Source organism: Paroedura picta, chromosome 6 (assembly GCF_049243985.1).
Source record: "Paroedura picta isolate Pp20150507F chromosome 6, Ppicta_v3.0, whole genome shotgun sequence".
Taxonomy (NCBI): Eukaryota; Metazoa; Chordata; class Lepidosauria; order Squamata; family Gekkonidae; genus Paroedura; species Paroedura picta.
Genome location: NC_135374.1, coordinates 25055717 through 25079752, shown reverse-complemented (window position 1 = coordinate 25079752; position 24036 = coordinate 25055717). Strand labels below are relative to the sequence as shown.

At 44.0% G+C, this 24036-nt stretch overlaps 1 protein-coding gene across 1 annotated transcript; it reads right to left on the bottom strand.

Annotated features, from left to right (window-relative positions):
- Positions 1-6113: 6113 nt before the first annotated feature.
- Positions 6114-22848, bottom strand: MEDAG (mesenteric estrogen dependent adipogenesis). Its single transcript, XM_077341814.1, has 5 exons — positions 22356-22848; positions 14991-15100; positions 12805-12917; positions 10962-11247; positions 6114-9121 (listed from the first exon to the last, which is right to left on the bottom strand). The coding sequence occupies exons 1-5, from the start codon at positions 22646-22648 to the stop codon at positions 9015-9017; spliced, it is 909 nt and encodes a 302-aa protein (XP_077197929.1). The 5' UTR covers positions 22649-22848; the 3' UTR covers positions 6114-9014.
- Positions 22849-24036: the final 1188 nt, after the last annotated feature.

Here is a 24036-nt window from a genome sequence, read left to right as displayed (position 1 = left end):
CCGCGCGGTTGCCCCGGCGTCCGCCTTGTATTATGACCCGGCTGGTTGGTGTGCGTTTCAGCGGAGGGGGGCTTTCCCGTGCTGCAGTGGCCGCAGCTAAAATGGGGCCTCTGGCGTTTGAGAGCCAGGAGGGGCCGCCTTGAGTCCCAGATGGCAACAAGGGGCGCGTTTGAAGACAGGCTTTCGCCCGGGTGGCTGGGTGGGCGGCATTCATCACTCTGCTTTGTTTATTGGAGTTGCCAACCTCCAGGGCGAGCCCGGGATTACAGTGCCTCTCGAGTCCGCGGACATGAGTGCGTCTGGAGCTCCTTCCCCAGTCTCCGCCCTCCCCCGGCCCCTGGAATTCCCCAAGCAAAGTTAAAAACCACAATTTAAATCAAGTGCCCGGGCCTTGGGATGGGGGAGGGCCGCAATAGTGCATGTCCTGGATCCACCCACCTGGCTCGTTTGAGTGTCACAGGCTGCACGTCGGAAGCTATGAGCCCTTGGGCCATGCACAGGCCAAATCCCTGCAGGAGAGGATGAAGGGAAGCTCAGCCCAGATCTCATGCAGCTAGAGCCCGAATGTTCCCAGCCTTCCATCCTGGTTGGGCTAAAGAAACAAGACTCAATAATGTATTTGGCCCAGCTCTCTCAGTGAGACCCATCAACCAAAGGAGTTTGGACTTGGATTCAAATCCTGACCCAGACACAGATTTGTGTGGCCCCACAATTATTAGCCCATTTGGTTGCTAAAGGTCAATGAGGTTCTGCAAGTACCATACGGGTCACTTTTTTTAAAGGATCCTACTTAAAAAATGACCTCTGAATGGGTAGAATCTGCTTGAAAAAAATGGTGCCTCTCACAGTTGTCCTCATCAGGCAGGCCTGGATGTCAAGCCCATGTGGGTGGCATGGAGGAGGAGGAGGAGGAGGAGGAGGAGGAGAAGAGTTGGTTCTTATATGCCGCTTTTCTCTACCCGAAGGAGGCTCAAAGCGGCTTACAGTTGCCTGCCCTTTCCTCTCCCCACCACAGACACCCTGTGAGGTGGGTGAGGCTGGGAGAGCCCTGATATCACTGATCAGTCAGAACAGCTTTATCAGTGCCGGGCCAGCCCAAAGTCACCAAGCTGGCTGCATGTGGGGGAGTGCGGAATCAAATCCGGCACTCCTAACCGCACTCCTAACCACTACACCAAGCTGGCTCTCAAACTGGCCATGGCTGCAGGGAACTAGGACTCATCACAGAACTAGGACTGGTTTCAGCCCCTTTGTGGTTTGGCCAGTGAGGAGAATATCCCATCTCAGCCCAAGAACTACATAGTGATAACACGCAGAATGTTTTTTAAGTCCCTAAATGTGATAGAAAATTCAAAACCTATTATTGCATTGGATGTCAGCTGATGGTTGGAATGTAGCTGGCAGATGCTTTGAGATTCTGTCTCCATTTCCTTTTAGTTACAACATTCCGAAAGACTAAAAGCGGGCAGTCATGCTTGACCTCAGCATACCCCTTCAGTGCATCATAATCACTTAAGCATGCTAAAGAATTATTGCATGGCTTTTTTCATTCATTTTGGCAAACAAGTTGTCTTTCCCTTTGCCAAGTTGCTCCTTCTTGATGGATGGTTCTTATGGTGGGAGATGGGCTGGTTTCTAGTCACTGCTGGAGGAAGATCATGTTTCTTCCTCACTGTTCCCAATCCTGTATTGCTTCCTCTTTATTACAAGGGCACTTGTAGAGGATATGTCTCCTTTCCCCACAACTTGTGGACAAACTGCGTTTTTTCATTGAGTAGTTTTGCTAGGGACGCTTCATTGACTAGGACACATTTCAAGAATCTCAGGTGAAGATTATCCTGTTTAATGCAGCTGCAAATTTGAAATGACTAACCACTAAGGAGATTTGGATCTTTGATCAGATAATTGTGTGTGCTTACCTCCAAAAGCATTTCTGTTGCTTTGTTCCAAGGATGTGTCAATTACAGCCTTTCATCACAGGGCTGGATCTGAACTGTTTACTCTAGAACTCTTTAAGAAATGGTCAAATATTAGATTTTAACTGGCAATGTTTGTTAAGAAAAAGTGGCATCTCAGGACACAGAAATGCTACAAATATGCTGGGACACACAGCATGCCAAGAATTGAAGCATTATTCCAGCTACACAATCCATTGGGCTGATTTCACTGCTGTTCATATCAATGAACACTTCTATTTTGCCTCTCTAATCCAGAATGAGGTGGCTGGATGGAGTCACTGAGCAGTAGGTGCAAACTTAAATAAACTTTGAGGGATGGTAGAGGACAGGAAGGCTTGGAGGATCATTGTCCATGGGGTCGCGATGGGTCAGACACGATTTCTCACCTAACAACAACAACAATCCAGATTAGTAAAATTAAACTGTAGTCATGCAGCCTGTAGCCATGGAAGTTAATTTTTCAGATGTTGCCCATCCTGGGCTGCAGTCTCATTTTGACAGAGTTGACCTGTTGTTGCCCCGTCAGAGGAACTGGTTGGCCACTGTGGAAGTCAGGATGCTGGACTAACTGGCCTGATCCAGCAGGGCTCTTACATTCTTAAACCAGCTCCACGCAAAGATCCCAATGCAACCAGTCTATTTAAAGCACAGTAAAGCCTAATGTTGGGCAAAATATATAAGGCAAGTGAAGAAGTTTCTACAACAAGTTATGAGGTCTTGTAATGTTGAACAATTAACACTTCATGACGTATTCTTTTTTGTATGCCAATAAAAGTCTTCTGATTCTGGTAATAGAGAACAGGGCTTGAATCATAGCAGGACAGGTTTCAGGAAATCTGATGAGAGTCAGATAGTTGGGAACTGTAGCTGCATATAAGCACAGACAATGCAGTAACATTACATAATGTATTTATTTATCTCTTAAGAATATCTAATAAATCTTTTTCTATTTTATGAAGTGTACAATACTGGAAAGTTATAATTGAACTGTTATAATGTTTTGAAACTTGTTTGAAAGTTGTTCATATGTTCCGTGTAAAGTTAGATAATGTTTTAACGTAAACTGCCCAGAGCTGCAAAGAATGGGCGGTATAAAAATCCAAATAAATAAATAAATAAATGACTCATTTCAATTACTGAGTTCTCTTGAGAGCACTCTTACTGACACATCAAACTGCAGATAAAGTGGGAGGGTGTTGGATAATTGCATAATGTTTTGGCAGACTATGACACCGAAAGCTAAATTGAAGTAACAGATTAAGCTCAGATTAATAACAGACTGTCGTACTCACTAATGGGGAGGAAAGTATTGCTCTGCAAGGCAAATGTAGTAAGCAGTGGGATCTGTTCTGCAACAAAGTACAGTGTACAGCTTGTTCACTAGGAAGCAGACTGATACATTATGTCCCTATAAAAACATGTTTTACCCTGGTGCAGTGAAATACTGCAAGAACAGTCTGTGAGTCAGCTCTTCCAAAGGATTAATCCAAAATTAATCAGTCTTTCTGACTGACTGCCCAGAATGAGACACTTCACTCCTATATTCCATTACTACAAAGTGCCATGGACTGGAGGATGCAGAAGCATCGATGATTGAGATCGTACAATGTGAAAACAGCACACAAGCCTAATAGCCTTTGGATGAGGCAGGTAGGAACAGCGTGATTATAGGGTATTTGCAATCTTGTGTATTAAAAAAATTGCAAGTTTAGTGAAGCAGTTTCAGAGAAAAAGAGTTTGATCCCTACTTTTCTCTGCCCTAAATAGTCTCAAAGTGGCTTACGATAACCCTCCTTTCCTCCCCCAAATAGGCACCTTGTGAGGTAGGCAGGGCTGAGGAAGTTCTGAGAGAAGTGTGACTGGCTGAAGGTCACCCAGCAGGCTTTGTGTGGAGTGAGGAATCAAAGCCTGTTTTCCAAATTGGAAGGCAAGTAGTATATTGACCTTGAGGGTGACTGGTGAGTATGAAGTGAACTTAAGGTGTGGAAAAGTATATTGATTGGCATCAGGCTTTCGGGGGCAGGGTTGGCTGGATGTCTGCTCTGTTCTGATGGCAAGAAGATAGGCACAGTCATGTCTGGAACCTGTATTTAGGAGCCCGTGCCAAGGCACTGAGTGACAGTGCCACCCAAATGGCCCCCTTTTCTTCAGGTGAGAAAAATGGCCATGAAATTAGCTGTAGTAAAACAACAAAGGGAGGGAAACTGCTTAGGAAGGTAACAGCTGGTCTTGGCCAAGGTTTCGTGTATTTTATGGGGGAAGCTGTGAGAAAGGGAGAGAATTTAATTAAGAATAAAGCATAGAGGGCATAGAGGCTGAGGCCTTCCCTGAGGTTTCCTCCTGGGTCTTGGGTTCAGAAATTTAGTGCCTGTGAAGGTCTGATGCCTCTGATGCTTGTGTAATCTGACCTGTTTTTGAACTGAAGAAATGGTAGTGAAAGGGGTGGAGATACAGAGACATCTCTGGCAATACAGGCTTGCTTCCATCTCCCCACCCCACCCAAGTAACAGCTAACTTATGGCAACCCTTTTACTACCCAAAGAAGTCACGGCTTACAATCTAATTTATGGCAAATCCTTGATGGGATCTGCAAGGCAAGAGATGATCAGAGGTCGTTTACCACTGCCTGCCTCAACTGCCCTGGCATTTTTTGGTGGTCTCCCATCCCAGTAGTCTACAGCAGGGTGGGCAAACTGTGGCCCTCCAGATGTCTATGGACTACAAAATTCCTATGAGCCCCTGCCAGCTAAATCTCATGGGAATTGTAGTCCATGAACATCTGGAGGGCCACAATTTGCCCACCCCTGCTCTAGAGCCACCTGGATCTGACTAAATCAAGCTAGCACATGCTAAACTAGATCAGGGTACCAGATAACTGTACAACTGTAATATGGGAAGCCTTGGATGTCCAACAGAACATCGCTACACTCCTGCAGAGTAGACTTGTTATTCTGCTGCCTCAAAGCCAAAAGCAAGTCTTGCAGCTCCATAAAGAAATGGTTTTTGGTATAGCATGAGTTTTATGTGCCTCACTGTAGGATATAGTTTTTCTACCTCCAGCACATTGGTTTGGAGTTTACATTATTTCTGCTTTTTTGCACAGGCTGCCAGTTCTACCAGGTAAGTTTCAGCTCCCCCTTCAGTCAAATCAAAATTTGATGGTACTCAAGCCTAATGATCCCTCCATTTAGTACTTTGCCTCCCCTCTCCCCATGACTACTCAGGACTGAACGACCTGTGCCTTATGACTAAGCCAAGTTACATTTCATTCCTGAGAGCCAGCTTGATGTAGTCCTCTAAGCTGAAGAACCATGTTTGAGTCTCCACTTCTTCACATGCAGTCAGCTGAGTGACCTTGGCTACTCAGCTGTTGTGGACAGAAGTAGGCTATAGTTAGCAGCTTTGAGATCCCCCTCAGGTAGTAAGACGTGGGGTACAAAAACTCAGCTCTTCTTGTTCTGCTATTGTTAAGTCTCAACCGCATTCAGGCTAGTTTTGTATTAAATTCTAAGAAGTGGGAGAAGAAATCTCTGCTTAAAAACAATCCCTCCTTATCTTCAATTTTAGAGATAGTATGTTTTAGACACATTGCACAATCTACTTCTTGGATCCAAAATAGTTTATGCATACCTGCGGCACACCTAGTGAGATTTGACTCTCACCCCTTTGAAATGCATTGCTTTTGGCTCACCCCACCCAAACCATATCATAAACCAGCAGGATGGAGAACAGGCATACAAATACACTTCCTGAGGCATGTAGAGAGTTGTGCAGAACTTCACACAGTTGCTGGCTTTTGATGTTTTGAAAGCTATTTAGCTTTGGTTTGAACAGACTGTTGACTATTGTTTGTAGAAGAACAGCTGACTATATACTGAACACTTCCCTACCAGGCTCCTGCTTTACGAATTACATCAATTCTTTAGGAATTAACTGAAATTCCATGGAAAATGGGGACCTGAATTGGAGCATTCTTAAAGCCTTTTAGACTTACTTTGTTGTAGGCTGCACTATACCAGGAGAGAACAACTTATTTTTCTGCCTTTCTCCCTGATGAGGGAGACTCAACTGACAAGTAAATACAGGGGGGGGGGGATGATTTATCAAGCCCCAGTGGGTTCCTGTTGGAGAAAAGGTCATGTAAAACAAAGAAGATAATCTATGTAAAATCTCTTTATTGATGTCTTACAAAGTATATATTACAAGGCACTGAACAGGTGATTATGTTTACATAAAGTGACTCTGCCAAGTATATTCAAATACATTTACATATTTAAAACATTCTAAATGCACTCACTCCTTAGGATCATGGAGAAAAACAAACAACTGTTGCTGGATCAATTTGTTCCATTCATGCATTCCACTTTCCAGGCAAGCAAGGCCAAAAGTTAGTTTTTGAAAAAACTTCTTGTGCAGTAATAAGCTTCATAAAGTTATACCAAACATCTCCTTGAGATGTACAAGGCTAGTATTTCCATGTCGCCATTTAGTTATACAAAAACAATAAGCATTGGGTTTTATACCCTACTTTTCACCAGCTTACATCACCTTCTCTCCCTCTCCCTGTAACAAGACACCCGTTGAGGTAGGCAGTGCTGAGAGCTCTGACAGAACTGCTCTAACAGAACTATGACTAGCCTAAGGTCATTCAGCTAACTGCGTGTGGAGGAATGGGAAGCCAAGCCCAGTCCCTCCAGATTAGAGGCGGTCGCTCTTAACCATCACACCAAGTTGGTGCTCTAAAACGGTGTTTGCATGTCATGGTACAGGGAAGGGTTAAAAAATACCCTCTGCAAAATCCTCTATTTCTGTATGTCTGCTACCTGTTCCCATTTGGAAGATGCAAGTATACAATGCAGTTTTAATGTGGAACCTCTTAGAACTTCTAGAGTTAAAATTTCTTATATTTTTTATTTTAGAAAGCAAAATAGTATAGAGGGGATGCAAAAAGGAAGAGGATTATGTTACAATTATATATATGAAAGATAATTATGTATAGCAGAGTGTATAAAATAAAAATATTTCTTCCCATGATCACCTTCATTACAATTTAATTTAAGACATATATAAAATACAATGGTCCTTATTTCTACTGGGGTACTTTTATGATGATGTGATGTTAGCCATTCAATCAAATCTGACTCTTTTATATTCAGCATTTTAAATCTCATGACTGATCTGTTTTGCCACATTAGTTTCACCATTACTATATATTCAACATTATATATTACACCATTTCTACTCACTGCAAGTTTTTAGATACCAAAGTTCAAAGGAAATTCAATTATATATCTCGTAAGAAAAGAACGTTTCTGCTCAAAATCTATCTCATACATATGTATTCAAAACTTGTTCTCATTCTTCTCTGCATTGCAATACATTTGAATACCGCTCTTAAACTGCTTCTCATTCTAAATTTGTCTCCGGCTTGCATTACAGTTAAAATTCTTTGGACTCAAAGATCATTATGTGCTCCAAATTACTTCTCTCTTTGGACATTTGTTCCTAGGTGCATGATACTGCTACATACGCAGGGTGCTTCCATCACCCTAAAGTGAGTGACAATTCTTTGAAGTATAGAATCAAAGAAGTAAATGAGTCAGCTCTTTGTAAATACTGTGATATGAATGTTAGGGGCAATTCAGTACTTCTAAAAATGTATATTATGTGTATTGCAGATATCACCACCAAGCAGCTAGGAAGAAGGAAGCAAAGTGTCTAAGTATTAAATACAACTGAAAGAAAAAACGGGTGTTCTAAGGCAGGTAACACTGTCACTGCTGCTGTATTCCTGCTCACAATGTCATGTCTCACACCATGCCAAATAGGGCCGTGCAGGCTGAGTTACACAAATTAGATTGCTCTGATCATCATTATCACTGCTTCCAAAATACACCGGTTCTATTAATCTATTAACAAGACTGTGCTATTAGACAGGATTTCCATGGCACAGTCTACGCTGTATGACGGAAGGGCATCATGTAGTGATGCAGCCAAGGTAACCAACAGGAGAACATGAAGCCAGCTTTGATTTTAAAAAGCTTCTTCTCCCACCACCCCCAACTGATCTCCTGACATAATTTTTGGACACTAATAAAGGAGTGAAAGGAGTGGCTAGAAAAACAGTAAATGCTATGTTACCATGAGATTTTTTTAAAAAGTAAGTACATCTAAGAGCTACCATGATTAGGGTTGAAACACAAGATCAGAACAAACTAGACTATGTACTGGTGGAATAAGGCGTATTTTTGCAGAGGCATGAGATTTGCAGAATCAAGGCTTCAATGGCAGGGGGGAATACAGTGGGGACCAGGCCTTTGCTAGCAGGAACCAGGTTCAAGATAATGTAGACAACCAACCTAATTTCCCCCACCCCCAGTTTGGGAAAGGAAGCACAGAACAGTGATTTTTAGGGGGGGAGGGGCAGAAGTCATTCCATTTTGAATTCCCATTCAAAAGGCCATGGATTATGATTTTTTCCCCCCAGGACTGGGAAAAGCTACTAACCTGGTCAATAAACTAGTACCTTTTAAAAGTGTTTGGACCCAAACAAGCCACCAGTGCACACTATTTAAAAAAAACTGCAATAGGTTAGCTTGTACAATGATTAGAACAGACTTCTTTATAGGCTATTAGAGAACTTCAAATGGTTTTTAAAACCAGTATCAGGCCCAATGATAATCATTCTAATAATGATGAAATCAACTAATTAGTGCTTGCAGTTTCAAGGATCCCTTTAAAACTTGGAAATGGATATTTTCACCACTGTCATCAGTTGAAAGTAAAGTAGCTTATCTCAAGAAACCTTTACTGTGTACAAACGACTTTTAATGCTGAGAGTGAAATCTGGAGGTGCCATTTCTAGAATCAGATTTCTCCTCAAGCAAAGGAAATAGCTGGAATGCAAAAGCCTATTTTAGGCAACACACAAAGGAGAACAAAGTTTCCTTTTGGTAATTCCTTGTGTTCCGGCAATAAGGATGGTTCCACCAATGTGTCTTCCTTCTTTATCCAACGCATCTCTTCCACTTACACAAATATGGCTACTGTATTGAGTCAGTCTTCAGGCTCCTGAACTGCTGAAATTGTCCAGACTGTGAAAGGCGACTCCATGAATGGTGATTGTGGGGTCAAACTGCTGTTGAACACGTCATCTACTGAAGCTACAAGAAAACACAATTGTTAAACTTAAGAGAGATTAAATTGGCTTCAACCAGAAGCAGGACTTTTTCAGCCCTGGTGGAATGCTCTTCCAAGTGACATCGGGGCCCTTGAACACTGGAACACAGAGCTCTTCCACCAAAAGCCCATGGTTGAGGCCTAAAATAGTCTCTGTCTAACAATTTCTGCCTTCCCTACAAACCCAAACTACCATCAAAACATCCAGCCTCCAACTCTAGAAAGTATTAACATCAAAATGCACTTTATATTCCCCCCTCCCAAACCAGAGAAAATGTGGCAACCTTCTGATACGGCTTTTATCTTAAATTAATTGGACTGATTTTTAAGTGATTTTAGTGTCTTTTGTGTACATGGAATGTTGTGAGTTGTCCTGAGCCCCTGGGGAAGGGCTGCATATAAATCTGAAAATAAATAATTTGAAAATAAACAAATAAAGGTTTCAGGAAATCCCCAAGGAAAATCAAAACAACAATGGAAAAGGCCCCCAACCCCTGGCCTGCCTCCACTCCTCAACAGAGAGGGGAGGTAAAGAAGCAGTTGCTCCCATCTGCCTTTCCATCTCTATATTACATGGGGAGGGGGGGACCAGCTTGCTGAGATTGCAGCAGCCACTCCCACCTGCCCACTGAGTCTACAGGGCTGGCTCCAGGAGGAGAGGGGGGGGGGCGGAGAAGCAGCTGCCCTGGCCTTTGGCCTTCTGGAACTGTTCCAAGTAGCCTTAAATGCACAACGTACCCCTAACAGGAAGTGATGTGTGCAAGACAGTCATAATTTGGCTATGAGCAAATACTGCTGTGGGGGAGAAAAAAAACACAGGCATGAAAAGATTTCACGGTCTGCTAAGAGATGAAAACAGTTCCTTGGGAGTATGCAGATAGAAGGAACACTGAAAAACACACACTTCCTTGCCAGAACAAAGACTAGACCTACAGAGACAAAAGCTGTGGTTTCCCGAAACTGCTGAAAGGTGGGGGGGGGGGGGGGAGATGGTATTATCCAAAGAAATAAAAGGGAAAGCATTAATGGCTGAAAGCAGCAATAGCTAGAAGGTAGGGTTTGTAAATTTATGCTGGGGCCATAAATGCAGGCGTGATGGCAGCAAGGATTAAGGCCAAGCTGAATGTTTGGTACAAAGGAAGGTGATGAAATAAGAAAGGAACGTTTTGACGATTAAGTGGCTTCCTAAATCTCCAAAATATAAGAGAAACTAAGTTTTGGCATAACAAGTATGTGCTTAAAGCCCTAATCTGTGACAGTTTACTCATAAGTCAATCCTACTTTGTTCAATGGGTCTTACTCTCAGATAAGTGTGGACAGATTACAGTTTTATTAAAACACCTTCATTATTTATTTTATTTCTTAGATGTTTATACCGCCCCTCCCATATGGCTCATGACAAATAATGTACATGCCACGAAGCTTACAAGGTGCCATGCAACCAAGCAGCATCAGGTAACAGGGCTACATCCAAAAGCACACAAGTTAAATCATCACACGAAACTAACACTGAACAAAACTCTTGGTCCATCAAGGTCAGTGATGTCTACTCAGACTGGCTGTGGCTCTCCAGATATCTCAGCATGAGATTTTTCATATGACCATCAGCCTGCTACTTTTCAACTGGAGATCTTGGGACAGAACCCGGGACCTTTTGCATGCCAAGCAGATGCTTTGCCACTGAACCGCACCCCCTCCCTCTTCTTTAAGTGTTACTGCTGAAGCCCTTTAAGTCTATTGTTTTGCAGTTTTCTGTCCATCTAATTCATCAAACATTCTGCAAAACTTAAGTCATGCTTGCCACCGATAAAAGCAACAACTTACTTCGGGAGGTAACACTGAACTTTCTGTCTGAAAAGCTGTTTGAACGTAGATTAGGTTCACTCATTTTATCCAGAAACTTCGTTATCATTTCCTTCTTCTCTGTATTAGTACTTGACAAATTAAGGACCTTGCCTTTCACTGAGACGGTATTTTTGCTGATCCCAAACCAATAAAAGAAATCAAATAAGGCATCAGATTTAAACTCATAGGAAAAGCTCAAGTTCTCTCCGTTGACCAGATGGGTTCCTGAAGGAAAGAATTTCTTTACAGCATCCTGAAAATCAAACTAAAAAAAAAGAGAGAGAGAGGAATTGATCTGTTTGAAATGTCATTTATGAACAGAGAGCTTCTACTGCATTTAATTACCGAGTATAGGCTGAGACTTATCAGTATTATAGACAGACTAATATGACATTATTCTGGGCAACATGGAAGAAAAACGCTAGCATATGGTCTGGCTGCCTTGACTAACCTGGCAAGTTTTGTTACTGGTTTCAATAGTATTTGGATTGCAAGTCTAACTAGTAAAGACTTTAAAACTGAACAAAATGCTACTCAAAGCTGGAGAAACACCATTTGGTTGCCCCTACAAAAACCCAGTCAAGAAAGAAAAGAAAAGAAAGAAAGAAAGAAAGAAAGAAAGAAAGAAAGAAAGAAAGAAAGAAAGAAAGAAAGAAAGAAAGAAAGAAAGAAAGAAAGAAAGAAAGAAAGAAAGAAAGAAAGAAAGAAAGAAAGAAAGAAAGAAAGAAAGAAAGACACACCAAGTACGTTAGATTATATCATAAGGAATGAAAAAATGGCTTAAAATCTATATTGTAGTATGGCATCATGCATTATTAAAACTATACTAGACCCCAGGTTTCAGAATTAAAAAATTAGACTGAAAGCCCATTGCATCCAGAATGCAACAGGTGCTAGCAGCGGGGCCCCCATCCTACCTAGTATTCCTGCTGGCTGCAGGGCCAATGCCCCCAGAGCCAGTTGCCGTGCTGCGTTGCACTGAGTGGCCAGTACCGGTGTGGTGGGGTAATGGCCCTGCAGCCAGCTGGGCTGGCACAGACATTGGTGGCTGGGCCGACAGCCTCGCAGCCGTTCAGTCTGCCATATGACCTGGCAGCCAGGTCAATTGGCAGCTGAGGTACGGGAGCATCCTCCTCCGTGGCCAGCCAGCATCTGGCCAAGAGGGTGTGTGAGCGCCTTGTAGCCGGCTTCTGGAGGCGGGTGCCCCAGGGGCTGGCCCAATCCAAGTGTGGCCAGCTTTGCTGGTTGCGCCTGGATTGGCACATGCAGGCGGTAGTACAGGCTGGACACCAGACGTGTCCTGGACAGCACTCCACCCACACTGGCCCTTTAGAAGTATTAGGAGCCACTAATGCTTAGGATGCAACCAGGAAAACTTGTTTAACCTCTGTTTTCCATAAAATATAAAAGCCAGTTTTTGTTGCTAATCCTGGAATACCCAATGCATTGCTTAAAGCTACAATCATGCAAGCAGCAACTCTGCAGCTTGAAGCTGAAATCTGCAACTACATGTAGGAAAACTATTGTTTTACCATCCAAAAGTCATATTAATTGCTTTTCTAATGGAGGTCAGCATTGTATAAAGTTGGTCAGCCTCAGATGAAAACAACATTTCTAAAGAGGAAATCTGCAGTTCAGTACCTCACATGTTCATTTTCTGACTGTATTTTTGAATATATGGCAGGACAGATACTAGCACACGAGGAAGGACCACTTTGCAAGGTTTGCCCTGAAATCCTGGTCCTCTGCCCGGTTAGTTAGAGAGCAATGATGTGAAATGATGAGTGAACTTTGTCAAGCTAACAACACCTGCCTGACTCACCTTAAGTTTGTAGCTTTCTCCAAACACCGAGGAGATGATGTTATTCATGCCATTCTCTATCTGTCTTCTCATTTTGGGATGCCGAGTGTTTACAAGCAAGGCATATGTTTTTTCTAGTGATGAAGGGGAAATTGTCAATACTTCTTAAAAAAATAAAGACAGATCATCGTGAGGTTTCAGATACTGTACTCAAATCTAAGCAAATAAGTTTGGTGAAGTTGACTTTTTTTGTAGCTGCCACTAGTCACAATTTATCATAGAGGTCTGGAAGTTATTTTAATGCATATAGATGAAACAAGGTGAGCAGATACTTATCAACTGGATCATTGACCTTTTGATGCTAAAGTTGTGATTCTCAAGGAATATACAAATGTGCTTTACAGCACTGGCCTTCAGCTTTTCCAAACCCTGGGTACGCTTTTGGCCACCAGGTAGAGGACCCACACAGCTTCAAGCCCTGACATCACACATGGGACTGGAAGAACCAGAATTCTGATCTCACTGGTGTTTAGACCAGAGTCATGAGCAGCAGAACAACTGAGCCAGGAACAGGTAACACAGGTCGACCACCAGGTGACATACCACAGTGAAGAACAAGCTAGGGGTAATAGCCGTGAAGACTGTCACTGAGGGGACAAGATGAATACAGATACATGGCAGGAACAGCTTTGTGCTTTGTTTAGAAGGAGGCAAAACAAGGAAAAGCTTATTCCAGATAAGCATACTGTGCTGCAAAGATATGCAGAAAACTGAATGGTGTTGATGGCCAAGCCAGGTTGCAGAAGAGAAGGCTTAGGAGATATTTTTGTGGGAGGGGACTGTACAGTAAACTGTTCAAAGGATTCACTGTCAAGGTTTCTTTTTTCCCTCCATGCATATGTATTTAAGCTTGCTTCCATAGTAATCATTTGCTATGCTTCCCATTCACCGTTTGGAGCTCTTAACACACTGGGGCTTTTCGCACCGGGATCTTTGTAGCAAATTGGTTGCTGAATGAAAAATCGCCATTTAAAATAGTGGAATTCGTCGTTATGCATACCTGCCTTTGTAGTGGAATCCAGTTGCGTTTTGTATCGTTTCCCACAGGCTTCCGGTCTCGGCAAAAATCGCTAGAAAGGAAGCGCTCTTGCCAAGCTCGTCCCGCCCCTGGCCGTCAAGCAGCCAATGGGCAGCCGTTAGCATGCTCCCAAACAGCCCCTTTCCCTTTAAGAAAGTTTTTTTTTAAAAAAAACCAGACCCATTGCAACGAATCTGTGTTGATTCGTTGCAACGGACAGACCCATCCAGCTGCCTGGTGTGTTTGAGCTGTCATTTATTCGTTGCCACGCTCCCTCAGAGTGAAAAAAAAAAAATCCCCCCCTCCCTCCCCCCTCTCACGGGCCCGATTTTCGGCTGAATTAATGTGTAACAAATAAAGGGAAAATACATCAGCAAACGGGCTTCTCTTGTTTGTGCTTAGTAACTGAAGGGGAGGGACTGAAGCCGGGGAAGCCTCTAAACAGAGGCTCGCTGGTGCGTTTTCCCCCGCTCGCTCGGAGAAAAAAAAAATGGCGATCGCTTCGCTGGAAGATCAGAGGAGAGAACCAGGGGGAGGGGCTTTGTAGAAACCGCAACAATGTTAACGCACAGGTCTTTTTCGCTAGTGTTGCAGATTGGTTGCAGGAGTGTATCGCTTTCCGGAGGGTGAATCCACTTTTGGGGATTTCCCTGAAAGCGCTACAAGGAAGCGCTTTTTGCAGATCGTTTTCAGGTGTGTGGCAGATTGTCAACGACGTTGTGCATAACGGCAAATCAGTAGCGTTTTCAATTGGCAACCATTGTGCGATTTTGAAGGCGTGCGAAAAGCCCCACTGTATATTCTGCCTCTAGCCCCAATCTGAGCAGCATGCTTTGGAATTTATGCCTCCGAGATCCGTATCAACAGCAGTTAAGGCTTTCAAAATGTGAAGTCCTTGGAAAGTCGCTGCAGTGCCAGAACATTGCTAGCATAAGAAACCGAAAAGCAAATGATCACTAAAAACTCCATTTTATTGCTATTTTTTTCCACCTTACATATTACAGAATCAACATTGCCATTTTTAAAAACACCATACAAAAGCACTGTATAAATGTTCTGATCTCAGTTATGCCAGTTTATACCAAGGGTCCCAACCTATGCAATTTTTAAAAAGTTTATTCACACATACCTTTTGAAGAATTGTATTTTGTTCGGGCATTAACGAAGAATACCAGTGGACGGGCCAATATAGTATCTCGATAGTTTTTGTAGTCATAGTGTGTGTTGAGTTCTACGTGCCTATTCAGGAAAATAAACAGTTTGTGATTATACATTTGAAGTAGTATTCATAGTTACCTTTAATGAAGAGCTTGCCCTACATGCCTATTCAGGACAATAAACAGTTTGACTGTGCATAGTTACCGTTAATGAAGAGCTGGGTAATCTCACAAAGTAAACCATTTAAACAGCCCAGAAATCCAGGGTCAACAGGTTTAACTTTTATATCATAAAAGTTAAACTATTAATAATCATACTGTTTATTTGCTGTGTTGCCGGTGCTTAAAAAAAGAAAAACAAATTTCACTTTCTAAAGATGAACCTGTTTGGTTGCCTTAGAGTAAAACCAAAATGACGGGAGCTGTAGGCATTTAGTTGTGGACTGTCCAGTCTGTCCTGACCACTACTCCCCATGTGCTTGTTTCTGCAGTCTGTATGTTTGTTCAATATGTATATCTATAGGAGGCACAGACGATCACACACAAACTTTGGATCTCCTCTAGAATGGAAACCGGTTGGATCTCCTCTAGAATGGAAACTGTTTTAGAGAAAGACTGCTAAAAACAGGAGACTCCCATCTCCAGTATAAGCCAAAAAACAAAGTTTTCTTCCATGAGGACTGGTTGAGAAGGCAGTTGCCATCACAAAAGGCCATCTGGTAATAAAGTTCCAGCAGGCTCTCATTTTTTATGGCTGACCTTTAGCCAATACCCTCAATGCTTTGTCAGTCTTTCAAAAGAAAACCATAACAGGAACTACCCTGTGGCTTCAATACAAGGCTATGATTACCAACCTAGACTCTGGATCACTTTATTTTTTCAGCCTTCAAATGGCATTTTTAGGTCAATGGTTTAAAGTGCACATGAAATAGGGCTGCTTTTGTCCGGAAAACAAGAGTCCAATTTTTATGTCTGCAATAACTAGTCTGAATCATTAGGCAGAGAAATGCCTTGTCACATCTCCTGTTTTGAAGGCTCTCCTTTTCAGCTTAGCAATTCGTTAACATAAACAGTACCATAAAATTATGAGTATTGCATGTGGTTAAGGATGTGTCACCTTCTCCCTTTCTCTATCCGTGTATTCCAGAACTACTACTTCGGCAATACTGGAATTTGAAAGTCACCCAGCCCACTTCCTAAGGAGTAGTTCCAGAGAAGTAGAAAGGACAACAAAGCTGATTTTGCTTCTAGTCAAGCTGTTTGACTAAACTAGCTTGAGGGTTAGGTTAGCCAGTCTTAGACCACTTCATCCTTGAACATGATAAAACACATCTGAGCCTCTTAGACTCCGCTGCACCACATGTAGTCCTCACCTAAAAGATACCCAGAGTCCTCTTATTTAGAGATTATGGTTAGAATCCAAAGACTTGTGCAGCAAGTTCTCCTGTGCTCCTGAGAAATAGTACCCCTCTGTGTATGTCACATCTCATTTGACAAGAAGGCCTCCTGGACAGCCTGGGAGAACCTGCTTTCTGCCCCATACAGATAACATGAAGAGGCCACACGGCAGATCCCTTCCAGGAGGTTTCTGGAACAAGAGCATGGGCTTCTTGCAGGCAACCCAAAACCTCTCACATCCCCCAAACAGCACAAAGTTAGCCACGCTCCAATGGATGTGTTAATGCACTACAGAGGTGCTCCTCAGGAATTACACACACAATTTGAAACACGGTACTGTGATTTTCTCTTGAAACGCCAATCAAGTGTGCGGTGCTCACTACATTCTTTAATCACTGCCTATGAAAACATAAATCAGCAGAAGCAGACTACCATATACTACAATTGTTTTTTTAAAACTCATGAAACATAAACTCTGCATTTATTTAAAAATTGATTTGGTTTCAAATGTTTCAAGAGCTACTTAATAAGAAACATGTACAGTCTGTCTCAAAATTATTGTTGCTAACGTTTAAATCCCATGCCTTCGTTCAAGCAAATATAAAAGGATGAAATGGCACTAAAGTTGCATGAAATGCAAAAATTGTTTGGCTTACATGATTAGATCAGTAAAACATCAGTGTGCAAAGCTCATTACAGCTAGTTCTACAAACACATTATAACATTTGTTAAGACAAGGTTGTTTTTCTGCCAGACTAATTTTACTCAATTTCACACTATGTGAGCTTCTACTCTGGCACGTGCTCTACCATTTAGGAGAGCATATTCCACTTAACAGCTAACATCCTACCCACCCTCCAGCTACTGGAGTTTACTCTACTTGCTACTACAGTTTAAAAATTATAATAGTTAACATACTACAGAGGCACACAAATGCATAGAAAAGCCTTCATGGTGGTCACAAGTCATAACGTTTTCAGTTCTGAAGGCAAAATTTTTCACCTTGCCTTTCTAACAGGAAGCAGGAAGAAGTTCAGATTTCCCAGCCTTGTGTTCATTGGCCAGTCAACAAACACCAATTTAAGGAACTATGCAGAGTTCTAACATGGGCTAATTTGTATCTTGCCCTCTGCAAATTAATCTCTTTTTCAGAGAACAAACAACTTGACAGTAGTGAGCCAGAACAATGACTCATGTGAGCATATGTATTTGCTGCCCCGCCCTTCCCACTTTTCCTGTGTCTGTCCTGTATCCCCTTCTGCCATTTATGCTCCAGTAGCCATATTGGCTGTGGTAGAAATGCATTTGGCTGTTCTACCTTATGTGTTTTATTTTTAACGACGATGAAGTTCTTTCTTTCCAGTGCTTGAATTTCAAGGGAAAGGGTAAGACTACCCCCTCATACGCTTTGGAACTTCCCAACCATAAAATGCTACGACTTTTGCTGAAGCACTCAAACATGCGCCTGTAGTCCACTCCACTGGAGTGAAGAGTCTGTAGCAATGCATCGTCCTTTCCCCATTCATCCTAGTGCACTAATGTATTGACATCTGCAAAGATCAATACCATGAGGATTGCAACAAGATCCTGGAGATATGTATATGAGTATATTAGGATGGGGGAATTACATTCTTATCCTAAGAATGCTTTCCCAGGAGAACAATTAGGCTTCAATAGGATTTAAAGCAGAGGTCTGTTTAGGATTGCACTGACAATCTCTTTGTACCTGTTAAGCAATGGGTGAGGGAGGAAATATACCATCTGTTCTATTGCATATGCATCAATGCACTAAAAAGCTAGATATATCTTCCAGAAAAGCTGAACAATTGGAACTATAGGAAGTAATGGAAAACTCCAAATTTGGTTATTAATTCAGAGGCCAAAAAGATGGACGTGTCTTTGCCTATTTGAAGACACAGCCCTCTCAAAAGAGTTTAGGGTGCTTAAAGCTTCCTGCATAATTTATTTTAACAATATCTGAATTTCCCCCAAGCAACAGATGTAGCCAGACTTTGAATCACTGTTCAGTGTGAAGTTGGGAGCAACGGTGCTGCCTCCACAAATTCAAAATATGTGGAATGTGGTTTTTTCTACACGATCAGCCAACACCAGCAGCAACAATCTTTTAAAGAACCCTTCATATCATAAGCCAAATTTAAATGCTCAGTTAAACCATATGGACTCCCAAGCTCTAGTTAAAGTAGCAGGTATTGTTTCACACCCTGCTCTAGTCCTGTAAACATCACCTGTCCCATAGTGGCACACTCAAGACAAGTTTCTCAATCTTTCCTACCAAATCTTGCAGCAAGTAAATTAAATCTATTCCTTCCAGCAGTGAAAGAGTCCTATTCCTGTGGTTATCTTTGCAAAGAAGCCAAGCAACATCCAGAGGGCAAATGGCTCTTTGAAATGAAGATGGCACACCCACATCTATCATCACATGAACAGATTCTAAATAGCACTGAGGTGACGCATCAGATTGTGTTTTTTATTTGCAAGAAGGGACAGGGAGTGTTTTCAGGGCTTTTCTCTGAGGAATAAGGAAAGCAATGCGACAAGGAGAATGAATGCCCCAGTATGGCCCATTATGCACGGGGGGGGGGGGGATAGCGCACATTCGTGATGGAATGGCGGCGACTAAAATCACCGATAATGCACGGAGCTGGCTGCAACCGGTCACAGATTCGGTGCATGCTGCTGAAAAAGCCATGTTAGCGAAACGCGGAAGAAAGCGCAGCTTCCGGGTGACCGGGGCGCAACCAGAAGCGGTGCCGGGTTCGCCGCATGCATAATCGGTTACTCTGGGTTTTGCTGCCGTTGCGTCCCGTCCCGTGCATGAGTGGTTTGCTTCGCTTCTTCCCTCTCCGCGTTTTCCATGTGACCTGAAATCGCCGTTTTGGTGGCCATGCATAATGGGCCCATGCGAGCGCAAGAGCTCCATAGCCCCAGATAAACCAGAATTGGCTGTAGTTCTACTACAACCCAACTCCTCTGCCAGTTAGGTAAGATGCAAAACAGTTTTTTAAATACCTCAAAAATGACTGGGTATTATAAGTATCACATACTGACCAATGCACATTTCTAGGCAACATTCTCAGTAAACAGACATATGATGGAGTTCGGGGACAACTGGAATATCTCAGCTTTGAATCTGCCTTTAAAAGCATGCTTCTCATCCTCCATATCAGCACCCTTCAGATTGCTCACCTGTAAAATGGGAATGATAATGTTCGCCTAGTTTGTAGCATCGGAGTAACAAAGGTGAGTGTGTGAAATGCTTGGGAAGTTGCGAATCATCATTTAGAATTATCGAATCATACAGTTGGAAGGGGCCTCCTGGGTCATCAAGGCATTATGCAGGACACTCACAACCCTCTCGCTCATCCATTGTTACCTGCCACCCCCTTGAACCTTCACAGAATCAGCCTCTCCATCAGATGGCTGTCCAGCCTCTGTTTAAACATTTCCAAAGATGGAGAACCCACCACCTCCCGAGGAAGCCTGTTTTAAATGCTTGTTATTGTTGTTAGGTGCGAAGTCGTGTCTGACCCATCACGACCCCATGGACAATGATCCTCCAGGCCTTCCTGTCCTCTATCATTCCCCGGAGTTTAAATGCTTACTACCATTATTTCTCATGTCCTGGGTTCCAGCTTTCATTGAATCCCAACTCATATATGGCCACGCTTCCTGGAGGGCAGCCAGGCTGTCTTCTAAATGGGGGTTTCAGGGCAGCTACTTTGAAGCAATTAAAAAGCAGGCTGAAAGTACAGTAACCAAAGGGATGACAATTTAACACTAACTTCTATTGGTTTTAATGTCACTTCCCCCACCCCCTCACTTGGTTATCATCTATTTTGCATTTCCAAATATCATAGGCCGCTTCAACATACTTCCACTTTATTATTGCCACAGCAGTTTATCTGGATTCACCTAAAAAGAAAACATTCTACATGGACAGACCACTTGGAAGAGTATCAAATCAAATGGTTTGCTCAAACATGGCCTGAATCTCTGCCCAGATGGTTGTTCATTTAGTCTGAGGAAGAGTGCCTGCACTTGAATGCTCACACCTTGAATAAAGAGCCAGTTCGGTGTAGCGGTTAGGAGTGCAGACTTCTAATCTGGTGAGCCGGGTTTGATTCTGCACTCCTCCACATGCAGCCAGCTGGGTGACCTTGGGCTTGCCACAGCACTGATAAAGCTCTTAGAGCAGTGATATCAGGGCTCTCTCAGCCTCACCCACCTCACAGGGTGTCTGTTGTGGGGAGAGGAAAGGGAAGGCGATTGTAAGCCGCTTTGAGACTCCTTCGGGGACAGAAAAGCAGCATATAAGAACCAACTCTTTTGCTTCTTTGTTGGTCTTAAAGGTGCTACTAGTCTCAATTTTTGTTGTGCTACTTCAGACCAACACGGCTACCTACCTGAATCTATCCTAATACAAATACTGCCCTGCTAGACCACCTCCATAAGGGCTGCTTCAGTCCAAGGAGTCATTGCCATCCACAACAAGCCAGAAAAACCATAATGAATGAACTGGCCATTACCTGTGGTTTCCCATCCTGCTCCTGACCTGCGGAGCTGCGTTGTCCCTGAACATGCCAGTTACATTGAGAAAGGGCAGCTGTAGCATTATGCTTGAAAGATTCACACAACTTAGTGAAGCAGGTTGTCAATTTTTAAAAAAATGCAAGAGCAGTAAAGGGACTCTCTTCACAAAGCCGCAAGCCACCATTTTGCTGGATTTAGCACAAAGGAATAGGCAGGAAATCATTTCAATGCTGGCCTTCAAAGAAGAACTTCTTAGGACTCTCATCCGTAAGGTCAGGGGTAGTCAACCTGTGTTCCTCCAGATGTTCATGGACTACAATTCCCATGAGCCCCTGCCAGTGGGCAGGGCTCATGGGAATTGTAGTCCATGAACATCTGGAGGACCACAGGCTGACTACCCCTGCCGTAGGGGACATCTTTTGCAACAACTAACTCTGAACCTTCCAAGTAACCTCAGCCAGCCTCCATGTTTCTGGAATGGGGGAGAAAGTGACTGTGCACATTCACATGCTTTCCTTTTACTTACTGCGTTTACACCTGACCTTTATCCCCAATGAGGACCCAAAGTGGATTATATTTATTTGCTCAATTTTTAGACTGCCCTCTCTGGCGGCGTACAAATTTACTGATAAAGTACAATAAGTGAATAAATAGAATTTAAGATTAAATTTAAGATAGATAACAGATTAAGAATTAGCAGTAAGTGTTTCTCCACAGAATGTTTCTTTCTAACTATTCCCCCAAATCAGGCTGGCCTGGGAGTTTACTGATGGGTAGATAATTGGACAATGAATAGAATGGGTGGGGCCACGGATGGTATTCTCCTACTCCATTTTCTAGAGTCAATTCTTTCAGGGCAATCCTAAAGATACTTTCGGGAGAGCAGACTCGTTTAGAATTAGCAGCCTTGGGGAAAGAAAAAAAACCACACAGCAAAAGCAGCCTTAATTTTCACTAACGGGGAGCCTAAACCTATGCCGAGTGGCGGTACTTCCCTTGGTAACACGGGATCAAACGACTCTTGAAAAAAGGAAGCGAGCATCCAATTCATTTCGCCAAGGGCAACATATGGCTCACTCATTGCACACGGCAGCCTCGAAGCCACCGAGAGAGCTTCGGAAAGATACCTGCCAGTTCGCTTCTGGCAGGTATCTGGGACGCGGGCCGTCGGACCAATTTCCACCTGCCCATTCATGAGGGAGGAACCCCAGTGGCTGTTTCCCAGCTGCGCCACAGACAGAAACTCAGCAGGTGCAGCCTGTCCGGTGATGGCGGGGTTGCACCGATCCTAGAAGCCAAATAAGAGGACGACCTGACCAGCAGACCCCCCGACCCCGCTCCCTCCACACACAAGCGACGCACTTTTAGCACCCTCCTCGAGGGGTTACCTCTTGAAGTAGCCGGTGAGGCGGCAAAGGCGCTGCCCGTCCACGTAGAGGGAGCCGTCGCCCATCACCGTGAAGCCCCCGCCGGGCCGGCGGCCGGACGGGCTCAGCACGGCCACCGCGTCTCCCTGCAGCTGCAAGAAGGTCGGCTGCAGGAGCAGCAGCTGGCGCAGCGGCAGGAGCGCCATCTCGCAGTTGCACGTCCGCAGGCTCTGCAGCTCCCCCGACGAGACCGAGGTCAAGCTGGGCCGGGCCGAGCCGCCCGCGTTGGAATCGGAGCCGCTCCAGGCGGCCATGGCGCTTGCAGGCAGCGGCGACGCTGGCGAGCTCGGAACGGGCCGGGCGGGCGGCCGAGAGAGAGAGAGAGAGAGAGAGGCGCTCCGATCCGCGGCTCCGCCTCCCACCCACGAGAGAAGCCTGCGCGAAAGAGGAGGGAAAAGCCCGCCAGGCTTTTATAGGCCCCCTTCCCCGCCTCCGCCGGCGGACAAGAGCGGCGAACTTGCCCGGGCGCCCCAAGCGCTGCAACTTAGCCGCGCGCAGTCCGGGGCCTCCTCCCTCTGCAAGGGGCGCGGGGAGAGGGGGGCTCATCCCTTCCTTCTCCCCGGCGCCGTCGAGGCATTCCCCAGCACGGATTTTCCATCACACGCATGCAGCTGCAGCAGGAAAATAATCCCGGCGTGTACTCGCTTGTTGAAATGCGAATGTACTTGGGCCGTCTCCTGAGCGGGGCTGGTGTGGGAATAGGAATGAACGTTCCGGGCATAAAGGTCAAACATGCACGTATGGATTGGCCTCACGCCATAGGCATCACAGAAACATTACCCTAAAGGCAGCATTCAGTTCACACGTTCGGTTGCCAGGCATGTGGTAAGTGCGGGGATGTCAAGGCCTGAACAAGTATGTGTGAATCTTGGAATTTGGAAGGCCAGTCCAGTGGAAAACTCAGTTATCTCTAGAGTATTTGGGAACTGCCCAAGCCCTCACACAGGATGCATTACTTTGGGAAGAAAATGGAGGAAAATAAAGCAAAGTCAAAACATAATATGTGTGCATGTTTCAAAATGTACATTACAAAAACAGACACTTCGTTCAGAAAGGACAGAGTGGGAATAAAGGGGGCCCATCCTGAACTTTTACCCAGGAACCCAGAATCTCTGGACTGATATTGCATGAAAGCAAATAGATGGATGAAGAGTTATAGCATCACGAGTACAACTCATCAGTTTCAAATATGTTTTAAAGTCTTTATGGAAGCGTGAGGGCCTGAACTCTGATCTCTCCACTCCTAGTGCAACATGGTAAGCATCCTGCCCTGCCCCCTTTCTTCCTATCCAGAGTGCTGCTGGGAACTGTATGTGTTTAGCTTCCGTTGTGGTTGCGGCACCTGTTCCCTGGACTCCTTGTAAGTCACTGCTTGAAGCTACAGGCTATGCATACCAGGCCAAGTCCTGTGTGTGCTTGCTTAGAAATGGGTCCCACCAAACTCCGTGGGGCCTAGCCTGTTAACATGCATAGAACTAGAATGGAAGGCATTCAGTTATGCCTTTGGTTGGAAATTAACCCCCTTGGAATGAACTGAACTCGCTTGGATGGCTGGCCGCGATTTCTTCTTCCTGCTGCTGCTGTTGACTCTCTTTGGCTCAAGACTCAGGCTGGGAGGAAGCAGAGAGCATCCTGTTCTATA

Coding starts and splice junctions, on each gene's coding strand:
- MEDAG (XM_077341814.1), bottom strand. CDS start 22,648: ATGGCCGCCTGGAGCGGCTCCGATTCCAACGCGGGCGGCTCGGCCCGG. Junction 12,918..14,990: donor AAAATACAATTCTTCAAAAG/GTATGTGTGAAT, acceptor CTTCATCACTAG/AAAAAACATATGCCTTGCTT. Junction 11,248..12,804: donor GAGAAAGCTACAAACTTAAG/GTGAGTCAGGCA, acceptor CTTTTTTTTTAG/TTTGATTTTCAGGATGCTGT.